The sequence below is a fragment of the Carlito syrichta genome, unplaced genomic scaffold, assembly GCF_000164805.1.
Source record: "Carlito syrichta isolate Samal-C Ts95f unplaced genomic scaffold, Tarsius_syrichta-2.0.1 Scaffold289079, whole genome shotgun sequence".
Lineage (NCBI taxonomy): Eukaryota > Metazoa > Chordata > Mammalia > Primates > Tarsiidae > Carlito > Carlito syrichta.
Window position 1 is genome coordinate 233,604 of NW_007233175.1, and position 16,208 is coordinate 249,811.

General features: G+C 37.3%; 1 protein-coding gene across 1 annotated transcript in view; it reads right to left on the reverse strand.

The window, feature by feature from the left end:
• LOC103256219 (protein kinase C-binding protein NELL1-like) overlaps nt 1–16,208 on the reverse strand; it is a 405,234-nt gene that overhangs the window by 107,409 nt on the left and 281,617 nt on the right. The window contains 1 exon segment of the mRNA XM_021710465.1: nt 11,730–11,855. Within this exon segment, the coding sequence (XP_021566140.1) occupies nt 11,730–11,855 (126 nt within the window).

Genomic DNA, 16,208 nt, shown 5'->3' on the forward strand with positions numbered 1-16,208 from the left:
CATGTGTAAGTGTGTATTCAGGCATAATTATTACTGATTATTTTAATTGGAAAATAATATACATACTGGTTTAAATTATATCATACTATATGGTGAGAATTTTTTCATTGACACTGAATAGTCTTTTAAATGTTATTTTAATATGCATTGTATTCTACTATGTGAATATATTGTGATTTATTTAATCAAATCTCCATTAGCTTATATTTAGGCTGTTTCTAGTTTTTTTTTCTTATAAATAATAAACGAAACAAATGGCCACAATGAAATTTTTTACGTAAATAATTATAACTTATTGTTTCCTCGGGATAAGTTATTATAAATGAATAGTATGGGGCCTTTTGATATCTACTGACAATAATCCTCAAGAAAAGTTGTATTAATTTACATTCTCTGAAGCAATGTATGAAAATGTCTACTTCCCAAACCATTTCCAGGAAAGTGTGAGTAGCATATATGTAAATATATACAGTCTATTTATATATCTCCATACAGATCATGGTCACATGCATAAATTTAGTATAATTGCTATATAATTGTCATTTAATTTGTATTTCTTTTTATTACTCTTAAGCTTGAAAAAAATGTTTTCAAAGTTTTTAATATACTCTAATAGATGCTGTCCGTTGCCTATACTTGTGTATCTACACACACACAAGCAGGAACACACATCTTCCTTAACAAAGGAAACCACATTTTGTTTGGTTGTAAGTAAGCCAAGTACTACAAAAGTAGCTGGAAACTGCCCCGTCCATTGGGGATAAATCTTAATTTGATTTATCTTTTTAAGTTATAGTTTATGAATAAGTAGGTCAAACTATTTTTTGTCAATGTGACAGAAAAACACATCTACAGAAATGGAGCTTCTAATAAAGTGATACTTGGTCTTAAAGAAAGGACTGTGAGAAGAAAATTCTCTTTTTCCTTCTGACTTGGGAACATGGTAAAGTCAGAATTTGGTGTTTGGGGTTATTTTAGTCATTTGGAGACCTTGAGGGGAGCTAGATCAAGTTCCAAAACTATCATGCTAAAAATAACAAAGTAAAAGATAGGAAGAATCTGTGTTGCTGAGCATGTCCTGGAGTAGCTGAATTAATTCATTAATTAACAACAACAACAACAGCAAAAATCCCTCTCGACTTTGAGTCATGTGAAAATTTGTCATTTAAGCTAGTCGAATTGTTTGTTGCTGTTTGTTTTTAATTTTTTCAACTAAAGTCACCCAAACTGATAAACATACACTGTGTCAATATCCTTTAACAATTCTGTAAGAATGTATGGTGGACACCAAGAAGCATAGAATTTAAACGGCTTTCCAATTCAAAGAATAAATAAATAGCATAGTCAAAGCTTGCAACTAGATTTTATAAACTACATTTTAACCATAAAAATTTAAAGTTTTCGCCGGGCTCAGTGGCTCAGCCTGTAATCCCGCGCCTTTGGGACGCTGTGGTGAGTGGATTGCCTGAGCCCGCGGGTTCGAGACCCGCCTGGGCAGCGAGACCTCATCTCTACAATAAATCAAAAAATCAGCCGGGCGTGGTAGCGCATGCCTGTAATTCTGGCTACTTGGAAGGCTGAGGAGGAAGGATCACCGGATCCCAGCAGGTCGAGGCTGTGGTGGCCGGGAGCGGCCACTGCACTCCAGTCTGGGCGACACAGTGAGACTCCAACTCAAAAAAAAAAAAAAAAGAACTTACAGTTTTCATTCTGGTCAAAGAATAGCAATAGTGTTAATAGTGAATATGCCCAGTAGTGTATATTCTTAGTTAGAGAAAGAAAATAAATTCTTTAGATTAATATGCATGTGTACCCTGAATCTAAATAAAACAACTAAGAAGACATCTCATTATACCTCAGAAAAGTAAGGAAATACATTCATATATACATACATACACACATACACACACACACACTATGGCTTTAAGATAAAAATGAAGAATATGAGATAGCACACTGAGTTGTTAAAAAGAAATGTTCACTCATTGTACAAACTGAATGAGAATATAATGGGTCTGCAAGACTAGCTTTAACAATTGTGTAAGTGCTAAAGCATCCTTAATCAAATTCCCTCTTTATGTGAAAGATTGTGATTCTGAAGGCACAACTCCAACTAGGGTATACAGAAATATTAACAAGCCCTTTATGATGAATTTGGGTCAAGGGCAACACAGTACTTAATAGGTTTGTGCACAAACACCCAGGGGACAAGCTCTATCACTGATCCCAGGTTGTTCTGCAGCAGTCAACATGGTCCAGATCCCTTACAACACATGTTGGAATAAAAAGAAATTCCCTCTTAGACACAACAAAGAAATCAAACACTGGACATGTCTGATATGTCCTTCAGACTTATCTTTATCATTAAATTTCAAGATAAGTCCTCTTTTATACTCTCTCAAAGATATTTTCGCTGGATTTAATAAATCTTAGCATCATTTTCACACTACTACTATTAAATACAAGAAATATTTGATCTTTGGTTTTTCCAGCAATACATATGGAAAACTAAAATTTCTATGAAGTTTTTTTTCATAATCCCTCTTTAGAGGAGTCTCTTAATTTTTCCTGCTTTCTCCTTTTATTAATTTCACTTTTCTCACCTATAATGGGTACAGAAACGCAGTCACAAAGGTGTTTCTACAAATAATACAGTTTTCCATAATTACTTCAATTCAACTTGAATGATTCTGAGATCCTATTCTTTAGGGATAGTGGGGTCGTTGAAACTTCTGTCAGGCTCTGATATGGCTCTGGAGGACTCCAAGAGCCATGAAGAAGCCAGAGAAGAAGCATTCGGGTCCTCAGTCCATGGAACACACAGGTCACCACGGAGTTGCCCATTTGTCTTTAAACCTTTTTCAGGGACTGCAACAGCAATGTCAGAGTTAATGGTTGGAGATCTCCCTGTGAGGTCCCATGTGCAGAGCCACCTCACAGCCTTTCTCTACCCAGAGTTTTACACAGAATCTTACACATCTCAGAGTGCAGCTTAGGAGGCAAGGACTTTCCTCTAGAAGCCATCCAACTTTCTGCTTTCACGACCTCCCCAACTCCATGTCTCTCATCACAGTTGAAGGGAATCATTTTCTAGTCTGCACTATAGAGGGCAATTCCTCTCCCTCCTAATGTTTCTTAATATTCTCTCCAAACTCCAACCCTCTCTGTTCAATACTAAGGCAGTGACTCTCAGCCTTGCACATTAAAATCACCTGGACCTTTAAACAAAAACACCAAGGTTGAATCCCAATCCTAGACTAAACAAAAATAAAAGTCTCTAGGACAGACAAGCATCATCTTTTTTTAATGTCCCAAGTGATTCTACCTTGAGGTGAGGATTGAGAATCTCTGTCCTAAAGGATTAAGATTTGGGAAAACTGCTTGTGTTACAGTGCCTTTTTTATTTTGGGGGGCAGTGGAGGATGTGGGAGAGGAAGGAAGGTAATAGAGCCAACTACATATTTAAATGAAAAAAAGAAGAAAAAAAAAGAAGGAAATTTCAACCAAACAAGTTAACAAAAAGAAAAAAAAAAGGAAAATATCTCATAACTATCATCAGACCTTCTAGGTTAATTTTGAAGTATACAGAGGTACATGTCTTATTTTGACTTTTCTTGTTCAACATGTCCGTCAATGGTTTCTGGTATCAATAATTTTTTAAAAGATAGTTTTGCACTCTGTAAATCATCTGATATAGCATTATTTAAGTAAAATAATCTAGAGACCTGAGTCCTGTTTCATTTTTATAATTGTATCACCTATTCTGTGACTGAAAGTCAAGCAACTGTCCTGTAATCTGTCCTTTAATGCTGCCAGACAGCCAAAAGTAAATAAGGACAAGCATTCTGACACAAGCACATAGTAAGTGCCCAAAGATAAGGATAATCAGTGGATACTTTACCACCTTACTCAATCAGGTTGGAGAATGTTCTGTTTAGCTCAATTTCAAATGGCTCAACTTGATAAGAAAATTGCATGTATATTATATTTGGAAATTTTCTGTATTTCACCAGCCTTGGGAAGAAAGCATATTCTGGAGAACTAGCCTAATTTCTAACAGCTAACTTTTACTCCTTAAGCATTTAAACTGATGCCTAACCCCTTTTCATTATAGGGTACTTAATTCAAACCATTAAATTAATAGACTATTATATCTAACACTTTAACTAAGCTTGCTCTGAGTTTTTCAAATATATACTTTCTTAAAGGTTTTCTCCATGCCAGTATCAAGAAAATAAAAATCTTTTTAGCAAGGTAATAGAAATCACATGGGATATTTGCTATCTCACTCATTCCCTTTATTTCTTACCTTCATGGGAAGTCTTTGGCATAAAAATGAATGCTTACCCATTACTGTCAAGTATCTGTCTTATTGCTGCATGCTTTTGTTGTAAATCACAAATATCCTCCTTTAAAATCACCTGCGTATCTAATGATAATGTCTTACCAAACAGCCAAAACATGGGGAGTTTAACTAGAGATAAATGAAAGTCAGGTGCCAATAAATCAAGCAGGTTGACTATTCCAAAAAAAAGAGTATGGAGGAGAGAAAAGAAAGTCTCCCACATCCCCACAAAACCTCAATTTCAGGGACACGTCTAGTTTCAAAATTCATAAAAAGCAAGAGCAACTTGAGGATTTCTTAGGGGAAACACACACACAAATCCCAAGGCCAATAACTCTCCCCATGTCAGAGGCCAAATATTTTATATTTCACCCTTTCAAAGGCCAGTGGAGACTTTCCTATAAAAAACAAAAACAAAAACAAGCAAACAAAAAAACAGGTCGGGCTTGGGAAGTTGAGGTGAATGGATTACCTGAGCCCACGGGTTCAAGACCAGCCCAAACAACTTAGCGAGACTTCGTCTCTACAATAAATAAAAAATTTGTTGGGCGTGGTACCACGCACCTGTAGTTCTGGCTCCTTGGAAGGCCAAGGTGGAAGGATCACCAGAGCCCAGCAGGTCGGCACTGGGGTTACCGTGAACACCCACTCCAGCCTGGGCAATGGAGTGAGACTCCAACTAAAAAATAAAAAATAAAAAAAAGCACAGAGCTCCATAAACAATACATAATCATATCAGAGCAAGTTAAAACCATACTTTTAAGATCTAGATAATTATTCTCAGTGTTGAACTGTTAGAGAGTTATAGCCCATGAGAAAGAGAGATTTTTTTTCAATTCTTAGCAATAACAAAATTGCGATAAGAACTGAAATTATTTTCTGTTTAATGCATTGTCTTTCTCCTCCAGCATCATACTTAGCATCTCCTGTCTCAGGTGCAGTCTTCAGAGAATTTGTTCTTTGAAACTTGTCAAGGAATAACAACTATTTAGGGTTAAATATCCAATACTTATCTAGACTCTGCTAATATTTTCAGGAGGGATTGATTTGGCAAATATTTTTGATGGTGAATAAACATTTTCATTTTCTCATTTGAAGATGTTGCCTCATTAACAGAAAACTCCCTCAGCCCAGAGGTCATTTTTCAATAATCTTGGTGGCTGTATTTCCTAACACTCATGACAGAAACCAATTGCATATTGGCTACATGAATAAAATAATGAATGAATGAATAAATAATTCAATAAATCAATGAATTGTCAAAATGGATATATCTTCTATAACTCTAGGCTCACTATTCTTTAGTTGAACTGAATTTTTTAGTGTGATCATTGACATCCAAGAAGTTAGTGTCAAAGCTAAACGACATAGAACAGCAAAAAAAAAGAAAGAAAAAAAAAAAAAACAGGCATGACCTTGACAGTTTGAAAACCAACTGAACATTGGCAGCAGGTACTAATGAATTTAACTAGAATGAGCTTTAGAAATAAGGAAAGTTGTAGAGGAAATGTTGTATCGGGTTCTCAGGACAAACAAAGGATGCCTTTAGGCCTATCTATTTCTCCCAGTAAGTTGTCACCTGGCAATGAAACATATGAAAAAACAAATTATAGTGGTAAATATATATTACATACTTCGTCTGTCACATAGGCATACAACCACTTGAGGGAAGAAGTCTTCTTCACCAATAAAGAAACAGCAGAGATTGGAGGTAGAGACATGATCTGTCTTGGAGAGTGAAGAGAACATTTGGCCTAAAAGTCTTCTTTTCAGGAGACCAAAGTAATTATAAGCATTATAAAGACTCAAGCTTACTATTAAAGTATCTAATGAAGAGCTGAATCTGGCCTAGAGGAGAAATGCTTGCCTAAGAGAATGTTTGTCTTACCTCTGCTACTTTCTCTCATCTATATTCCCCGCTGTAAAATCCTAACCTGATCCAATCATTGCATGTTAAAAGGTCTCAGCAAATTCCAATAGTTTCCTTTTGCTTGAAAAAAAAATCACACTCCGTCTTGGCAATCAAGGATCTTTTCAAAATTACATTTTGCTTATATTTCCACCACAGCATTAAGTACAATGTGCCCAGTATTATAATTATTTTTAAGACTACCTACCTACCTTGTGAGCTGCTGTTGAATAAAAACTGTCTTAATCAACAGCTCCTCGTGTCAAAAGAAATTATATTTGTTGGGAATCTATTAAGTATTAGTCATTGCAGAATTCATTGACACCATTTGCCAAACATGTCTGGTTCTCTACCATTCCAAGCACATAGTAGGATTGCATTTCCTTATCCCTCTGTAGCTAGATAAGACTAGTGATTGTTTCAATGACTTGTGAGCAGAAGTGACACATGTCACTTCCTGGTCTGACATTTAATGGCTGTTGGAGGATACTTCAGGATCTCTTTTCCCCAACTTGGTGACTGGCTATGTTCAGCACGGAAACTATTTTTTCAGCTTGTATTCCAAAATAATTATAGTAAGCAGAGCCCCTCTCAAATCAGTGGTACACAAATAGCATAAGCAAGAAATAAAACTGTTATTTTAAGTCTGTCATAGTTAGGGTTGTTGTTACTGCAGAACATCCTATCTTGACTGATAAAAATTGCCACGTTGAATATTTTCACATATGTTACATTATTGGATGTTCCACTCTAACCTGTAGGTATGACAGATATGAGTAATATTTTATAAATAAAGTTTTGAAGAGTACAAAATTTACTCAGGGTTAGGTAGACATGCGTTATTTCATTCAACAAATATTTATTGAGCACTGCTATGTGCCAGGTATAGTTCTAAGTAGTCAAGATACAAAAAGAAAAAGTAGAGAAATAGAAAACAAAAGGAAAATAGTCCCTGCTCTCAGAGTTTACATTCTAGTGGAAAGAAAAGAGATAGCCTGCTCACATCTTTAAAATAAAAAAGTAAAATAAAATAAAATAATTAAGAAATAGTATGTATAAAATTTGTTAAAAAGAAAGAAAGCGTCTGCTATGCAGCTATCAAAAGGAAAGAGTTTCCAACAAGGGGCAACAGCTCATGCAAGGAAGGGTCTTAACAAGTAGAAAGAATTGTGCTAAATGGAGAAAAAGACAATGGTCAAGATGGTCACCCCATAGAAGACAAGGAGGAAGGTGGTACAAGATAGAGAGGAAAGGGGGAAAATCACGCAGGGTTATGTATAAAAATAAAAAGTAGGGATTTGTTTTCTGCATAATGAGATACTACATGAGAGTTTTAAGCATATTTGTATAATGTTTATTACAAAATTTTTTTCTCTGGCTTCTGTGTGAAGAGTAAGTTATAGTAGAACAAGACTAGAGCAGAAAGTCTAGTATGATGGCCATGGCCAAAGTCATTAGGATAATAAGAGGATGTGGACATAAGTGGACAGAGTAGAACAGGGTATAGGGTGTACCAACAAGACAAATGAATAAGTAAGAATGGCCATCATTAATAAAAGAAAATAACAGATGCTGTTGAGAATGCACAGAAAAGTGAACTAGTTCAACCTCTATGGAAAACAGTGTAGCAATTTCTAATAGAACTAGAAAGTGACCTTCCATATGACCCAGCAATTCCCCTACTGGGAATACACCCAGAGGAACTCAAATCATTGTACCAAAAAGATATCTACACACACATGTTTATTGCAGCACTATTCACAATTACAAAAACATGGAAGTAATTGTGCTGCCCATCAAAACTGGACTGGATAAAAAAATGTGGTACATGTACATGATGGAATATTATGCAGCCATAAAAAAGGACAAACATATGGACTTCACAGCAACTGGGATGGACTTAGAATCTATCATACTCAGTGACCTATAACGGAAACAAAGGACAGAATACCACATGTTCTCACTCATAAGCGGACCCTGAACATTTACCATAATACTATAAGAAAGGAATTGGCAGTAGCGGGATACTACTGGGGCGGGGGTGGGGGCCCATAATATTAAAAAGGGTACCTGATCTCAAACCAGGCAAAGTGGGGACCAAATGGAGGCCCAAACTGTATGATGTCCACTTGTATACCTAATCTTGAATTCTACCGCACGTCTTTAAAATATTTTTTTAAAAAGACAAGTGGGTGATCCGGTATAACCCCTGAGGAGGAAAATGAGTCATCTCTAAATGTTTGACTTGGAAAACTGGGTAGATGGTGCTTTTTTGGGGATGGAGAAAATTGGAAAACCAGAAGGTTTGCAGGAGTGGAAGGAAATCAGGAGTTCTGTTTTTCACATGTAAAGTATGAAATACCTATTAAACATCTATGTGCAGATGTCAAGTTGAATACATGATTCAGATGTACAGGAAAAAGACTGGAAATGAGAGAGAAACTTGGTAGTGATTGATCTAGAGATGTTGTTAAGGTCCTATGATTAATGAAGACTTTTAAAAAACACTCTGTAGCCGGGTTCGGTGACTCAGCCTGTAAACCCGCGCCTTTGGGAGGCTGAGGTGAGTGGATTGCCTGAGCCCGCGGGTTCGAGACCCGCCTGGGCAGCGAGACCTCATCTCTACAATAAATAAAAAAAAATCAACTGGGCATGGTAGTGCGTGCCTGTAGTTCTGGCCACTCGGAAGGCTGAGGCAGAAGGATCGCCGGAGCCCAGCAGGTCGAGGCTGCGGTGACCAGGAGCGGCCACTGCACTCCAGTCTGGGCGACAGAGTGAGACTCCAACTCAAAAATAAAAAAAATAAAAAAATAAAAAACACTCTGTAGGTAACAGGGAGGAGGGGAGCAGGGCAGATACCTAGAGTACTCTAACTTCTCAAATATCAGCAGCAGCAGAACAGCTAGGAACACTGGGCAGGAGTGGCCTGTGACACCAAAGGAAAAACATGAAGGACAATGTCACGACAGCTAGGAAAAAAAAGTGTTTCAAAAAGGAAGATATGGTCAGCTCTCCTAAATGCTGTTGAGATAAGAACATTGTTATTTAGCAAAATGTGGTTCATGAATGCCCTTGAAAATTGTAGTCTCTGCAGAATGGTGAGTATAGAAATCTGACTGAATGGAGTTGAGGAGGATCTGTAAAGCAAGTGTAAATGAGGACAATTATCACAGACATATTGAGGGATTTTTCTATAAAGAGAAGCAGAAAAATAGGGACAGTCATTTGGAAGAAATCTGGGATCAAAGAAAAGCTTTTTATAGAAATAACTCTTACACATTGTATGACCTATGGATGTCCAAAATCCTCACCAGAATTTGTGAAATTTCTGAGAGGAGGTAGTCTTGATAGATATGTAGATATTAGTAATGCATGTTGGGGGAAGTACAGAAGAAGGAATAGAAATGATTACTCTGTGACGGTTACTTCTGCCCCTATGGTCCCAGATATGCACATGTATCATTACCATTGTCCACCATGTTAACTTTTATTCTATTGGTAGAAAGGGGGCAGTTCTCATTAAGAATTCCGGCATTTGTGGTGGATAGACTTTACCAAAGATTTGAGAGCCATGAGGAAAACTCACACTGCAAACTTTATAGCAAAATAATGGAAATATCTCACCTTAACTATCCCTTATTTTAAAAATACTTCCAGCTATCCTTTCACTGGGTGGTTTTCACCAGTCTTCTGTTCTCCACAGCACCTAGCCTTCTGCTCTCTGACTGCTTCCTCTCCCCTCCCTATTTTTTCTCTTTTGTGTTCCTTCTTAGACAAAATACACACACACACACACACACACACACACACACACACACACACACACACACACACCCCAAAGTGTGTGTGCATGACGTAGATTTTCCCTGAGAGCTATATACTCTTTTGTGTAGGGTGGGAGTGCTTGGGTTCCCCCTGATACCCATGCCTTGTGTTCTACACAACACAGTTCTCTTTCTAAAAGTAATTCTGGAGCCAGTTCTTATGATTATACATTTTCCATCTTATTCCATATTTAATCCACCAGTCAGAGCATCTATCCTTAATAGGCATTCAACAAGCACCAGCTCTTGCCTTCCTTCCTCAGTGAGAAAATCAGAGCAGAGGTAAGCATTCTGATAGAATTTCAACAAGGCCTTCCATACAGCAGAGCTTTAATTAAGGTTTATTGAGCTGCATAATTTGGTATCCTTGAGTTAGGAAGAAGATATTCACTGGCTTCTTCTAATCTTAGGGTTAAAATAGGAGCTGAGTTTACTAGTAAGAGAAGAGTGATAGTCACCTATGGCTTCATAGCTTTTTAGATTGTGTTTGTTTATGAATTCAAAAGAGGTTTGACCTCTTAAAATATTTAGATCCCAGTATGCTACGTTTATGCAAGCTGTCTCTTGTTTTTCCTAGGAATTTTAATTATAACACATACATGATAAGTAAATGAGATTTAACATTATATGGTCCTTGGAAACCTGCATCAAACTGAGCTCTTTGGCTCTTTATTTAAAGAATAATAACTTATAAATATACGACAATCAATGGCAAACAATTCTGACCATAACACCTCTCATGTCTTTCTAAATTTAGTAACTCTTTGAACTTCTGAAAAGGTCATTCAAAAAATTATATTAAGAAAAGAATGGCATTACTTTCTGAGTATAAAAAAAATGAAGTTTTTGTAGGTCAATGTCATGAACAAAAAGAAAGACACAGGAGTCAGGGAAAGTACACCTTGACTAAAATTTTGGGTTCAAGGGGTTCTTTGCTTATAGGTTGTTAATTGGGCATTTAAACATATTTGATCCAAAAGGAGAAAAACTTGGGAACTTCTGCCACCCTTAAGCAATCTACTATGCATGTCTATATGCACATGATTGCAAATATATTGGAGCCCCAAGCCAACTGACCCACAAAACCAGCTCTGCTCACAGAAAGGCAATGCCCACTGCAATGCTGAACCTAGTAACATAGGGAGAAGAGGAGGGAAATGGGCAATAAGCCCACATTAATCAAAATACTCTTGACTGGCTCTCATATGCGCAATCCTTTAGCATCAAATGCTCCTGTGAAGCCTTTAAACTTAATCCTTGTCATTCCCAACGGGAACAAAACACATTTTCTTATCTACAAAAACATTTCATCATGATAGAAGAAAAACAGTTTAATATTTTCTGATTTTAGAACTGATATCTTTAAGTCTCTCGGTGTTACTATTGGCAACTGGGACTTCAATTTCAAACCATACACCCATACACAAATGCACGCATACATACAGGCAGAAATACTGGAGTGGAAATCAATTATGTAGATAATTTTTTTTATTATTGCTTGTACTCAAAAGGTAAGGACAAAATAATGAGAACTATTTGTGTAAAAAAATAGAACTATTTCCTATGCACCAGGAAGTTAATATAACAGCACAGACAAGGTACAGAGAATGGACAAATCAGAAAAAAGACAACGTTGCTTTTTAATGCTCACCCGTACAAGAGAAGTCATCCACACGGATGTATCCTGGGACACAATCGCAGCGATATAACCCAGGCAGGTTGACACACACAGTATTGGCATGACAGTAATGCATCTTAGCAGCACACTCATCGATATCTGAAGAAGAAAAAAGGAAGCAACGTCATGGTTAGTCAAATAATGGAACCAGAGTGTAATAATCTTGCAATGAAATTACAAAAGGTGAATTCCCATTGAAGTCAAGAGATAAAGAAAGATGTATTAAACACAAAGAAAGATGTAAAAACACAGATTAAGTACAGATTCGACTGGTGCGTTAGATCCTATCCTGAGTTTGAAGTATTTCTAGAAAGATGCACGATGAGATATAAGAGTTAAGAACTCAAGAAGTATGCTGACTGAATTATTTCTTACCAAAGAGGATACTCTGCTTAAATGTCCAAAATCAAAAAAGTTTTATGTCCACTGAGTTGATACCAATTAATATTTATTGGGTGTCCACAGTACATGGTGCGGCTTTTATCAGAGAGATCAAGGGAATTCAGCCCCTCTCTGCTTGTATGTCTTACTAAGACATGCTTTAATCCACCTGCTATAAAATGATGGTGTAGCCAGTTTCTCCCATGTTGTACTGTGAATACAGACAGTAGCTGTTGTCTGATGCAAACTGATGTCTTTCATCCCTTGACCTGGGGCTCTGTACCATGTGATAGAATGATGGGCTGATTCAACAAACTATATTATTCTGTTTGGTGTAGAGGTCAGAGCGTTCCTTGCTTTCTCAAAAAAAGTTCATGACGGAAATTAAAATAAACTACAAACTTAAGTACAGAGTTTAATCTTTTCTGGACATTGTTTTCAAAAATGGATTTATGTTCTTTGGTTAAAGAGAGCAATATTAGAAAATACGAGCTCTAACTCTGGTTCTGCTAGTGACCTGCATTTAACTACTTTGGGTTCCAGCAGCCTTATCAGTTTGTCCTCAGGGTCAGATCTGAATTTAATACTTTGTACCTTCAAAGGCATTATCTACTTTAATCCACATGCAATTTCACTAGCAAAATACAAATACTACCCCCATTTTAAATCTAGAAAATTGAGGCTTGGAGATATTAAATAGGTGGCACAAAGTCATCGTTAGAACATGCTAGAACTGGGATTTGAATTCAGAAGTCTACCTCTTATTCACTATGATTTATTTTAGGAAAGTATCATAAAAGTTATAATTAGTCATATATAACTTTTCTATTATGATAATCATTGAAGTCCTAATATTCTTAATGTAGAGAAACTAAGAATAGAAATGACTACATTGAGTCACTAGGAAACTCATCTGTCTATTTAATTTTAAAAGAAAAGTTGATTAATTTATTTCCTAATAAAATACCATGAAACAACATCAGATTCTTTTCGGTACTAAAGCCCTGACAGTCTGTAAATAAAAATTACTGTGGTGTAATTGAGGTCTTAGAAGGAGACCCACAGTTAGCAAGACTTTCCTAACTATGAAATAAGAACAAACCACCAGAAATTAGTGAAATAACTCAGGCAATCAACAACTTCCTTATACCAGTTTCCATCTCAGAGGTTGCCTTCTAGGGAACTCAACCTGCAGAAAGAATCCCAATGGAGGCAAGAAATTATTACAGCAAGGGCACTGGAATGCATAAGCTGAAAAAGTAGGAGGAGTCATAGAGTAGTGTGGTGGCATTAAGATTTCAGAAGTGATTTAATTATTGCTGACCATAAAGTCTTTGGTATGACTATAAGGGTGAAGAAATAGATCACTGAAAGTGAGGGTTGGAAATACCAAGTGAAGCCAGGTTTTTGAGGTGGCTGGTAGACATTGGTGGTGTTCATAGAATATCACCAATTCACCTCCTTCTGGGCACATAGCACCATTGAATTTAAGCATGGCTTAAATCCATTTCATGATGGAACATGAAATCTGAATAGTATTGTATGACCTTGGAAATCTTGGAAACACAGAGCTGGAGATTCCTTCAGCCTGGGTTCCTGAGTGAGGAGTAAACCACCAGACAAGCATGATGAAAATGTTCCAAGAGCTAGAAATACGCCTTTGTTGATTTAAGTTCTGGAGCCCCCTGACTACTACAGAGAATGACTATAAAAGGCATCTCAGAGAAGGATATTATTAAGCTTCCTCTTGAAAGATGAATAGGATTTCATCATTTAGAGAAAAAATGTGGGGAAACAAGTAAGACTATAGAGGCTAAAGTTTTTGTCTCTGTGGAGTTAGAAAGGGAGAGAATCACTTAGCCGTGTATGTTCAAAGAACATTAGTTAGCCTTCTAATAAGCCCTCAGGCAGGCTGATGAACAAAATGCCACCTGGACCTCACAGACTGGCAAGACATTGAGTGAAATGTGTAATAAATTCAACCAAGGATGTGAGACCTTTCAACAAGGAATTTGACCTACTCTGAGAGGGTCAAAAAAGGATTCTATATGGAAGTGATGCTTCATCTGCAATATGAAATAGAAGTGAAAAAGGCAAAGGGAAGAGGAATAATCTGCCAGAGACAGAAGAATTTTCAGGGTGACTCAGTTATGAGAAGAGGCTTTGCCCATTTGAAATGAACCTGGAAAAATAAGCATGGGCCAGATTCAGCTGGGCCTTATAGACCATGTGAAGGAGCTTAGCCTTTAATCAGGGTAGTAGTACAGTCCAATTTCTGTTTTTGAAAATATCACTCCAGCTATAGTGAAGAGAATTGATTGGAGCAGGGCACGCTGGAGGCTAAACCACGTTGGTATTTTACTCACAGAGATACAGCCACATTGAACCACATCTTACTCTGTTGGGATGCCCAGTCATCCTTTAAGATGAGAAACTAGTCAGGACTTGCCTTAGAGGCAATTCAATCTTCAGCCCATGGGCCATAGCTGCCAACCAGACTGCTGACTGCAATGAATGTTTCCCTGTCACAGACCCTTGTCGACGCCTCCTAGAGAAAACTCCTGGCTCATTTCCCTTAGGCCATCATATAACTGTGAGAGGCCTTTGCCTCATCTAGATTTGAAGGAGTTACTTGGCTATAACAAGCTTATTTTGACTGAAACTCTCAAAGCTAGCTCCTTGTTTCATAGGATTCTAAGGCCATGAATAAAAATATTTTCAAAAGCCAGAAAAAGGATGGTTAGAAAACCCCAGTGGGAATTTTTCACATAGATTGAATCCAACTCTTGCTCTCTACAAGTCATTGAGACCCCATGGCCATAGAGCCCTGATGCTCTGTTGTGTTTGTGAGTAGGTTTTGTTTTTAGTTCATACAATTGGTAATTTCAGCTCTTGCATATCTAATAATTTCTTGGTACCAGTCCAGAAAAAGACAGCACTAAAATAAAGCTGAAAAGTTGACAAATGTACCAGAAAATTAAACTGTCACAATCTTATCTCTGTTGATTATCCTTCATCACACAACCACCAGATACAAAATCTTCCTTGTGGTATAAATAGTGAGGGAAGAAGAAAATACGGCGAAGTCATCCAGCTGAGTCTCTTGAGACAAGATGACGGAAGAAAGGAAGGAATTGATGCCTCCCAAGGTTCCAGGATGGGGATGGGAGGGGGTGGAATGACAATGTGTTTGCCAAGAAAAAGATTGCCTCGCCATCCTCAGGGAAAGACACAACCCGGCAGACAGTTTCAATAGGACTCAAGAGTGTTTCAAAAGCAAATCTGATTATAAAGAGAATCAAAACAGAATTAACATCTTCAGAGAGCTGAAATATCCTGTGAAAACAATCTTGAAAAATAGTGAGCAACTGAGATTTTTTTAAATGAGCCTAGGAACAATGTGGCTTTTTGTTCATAGCCAAAAGACTCTAAAAGGTAATGAATAATTTCAAAACAAAGAGCATTACTCCCTAATGAAAGAACAAACTGACATTCAAAGATAAAAACTGAGAAGGCCCACAGAAACTAGGATGTTAAGCACAGACCTGAAATACAATCTGACCTTTGCCAAGGTGGTGACTATGCTCTGCATGCAGCAGGTCTCTTTAAGCAACGTTGATATTCACCCAGAAGCCAGAAGGAAAACACACGCTAAGCCTGAGACTGAATCTCAAGGTGAAAGTTGAACACACACAAGTCCAGGCTCAAGTTAAAAATCTGGATTAGTCCAGAAATGGTTTCTAAGAAACACTGTCATCTACTGGAAGGATGAATGACTTAAGGGGGGAAAAAGTATATCATTAGGTACAGGTGATATCAAGATGTGTAAGAGGCTAATAGTACATATTTCATAAGGGAAAACTAGGAACAGCCACTGGAATTTAGTAAATATCCAATAAATGTCAACCATTTTTTTTTTGAGTCAAGTCTCACTCTGTCCCCCAGGCTAGAGTACAGCGGCACACTCACGACCAATGTAGCCTCGACCCACTGGACTCAGACAATGCTTCCGTCTCAGTCTTCCAAGTAGCTGGGACTACAGGCATGCGCCACCACGCCCAGCTAATGTCA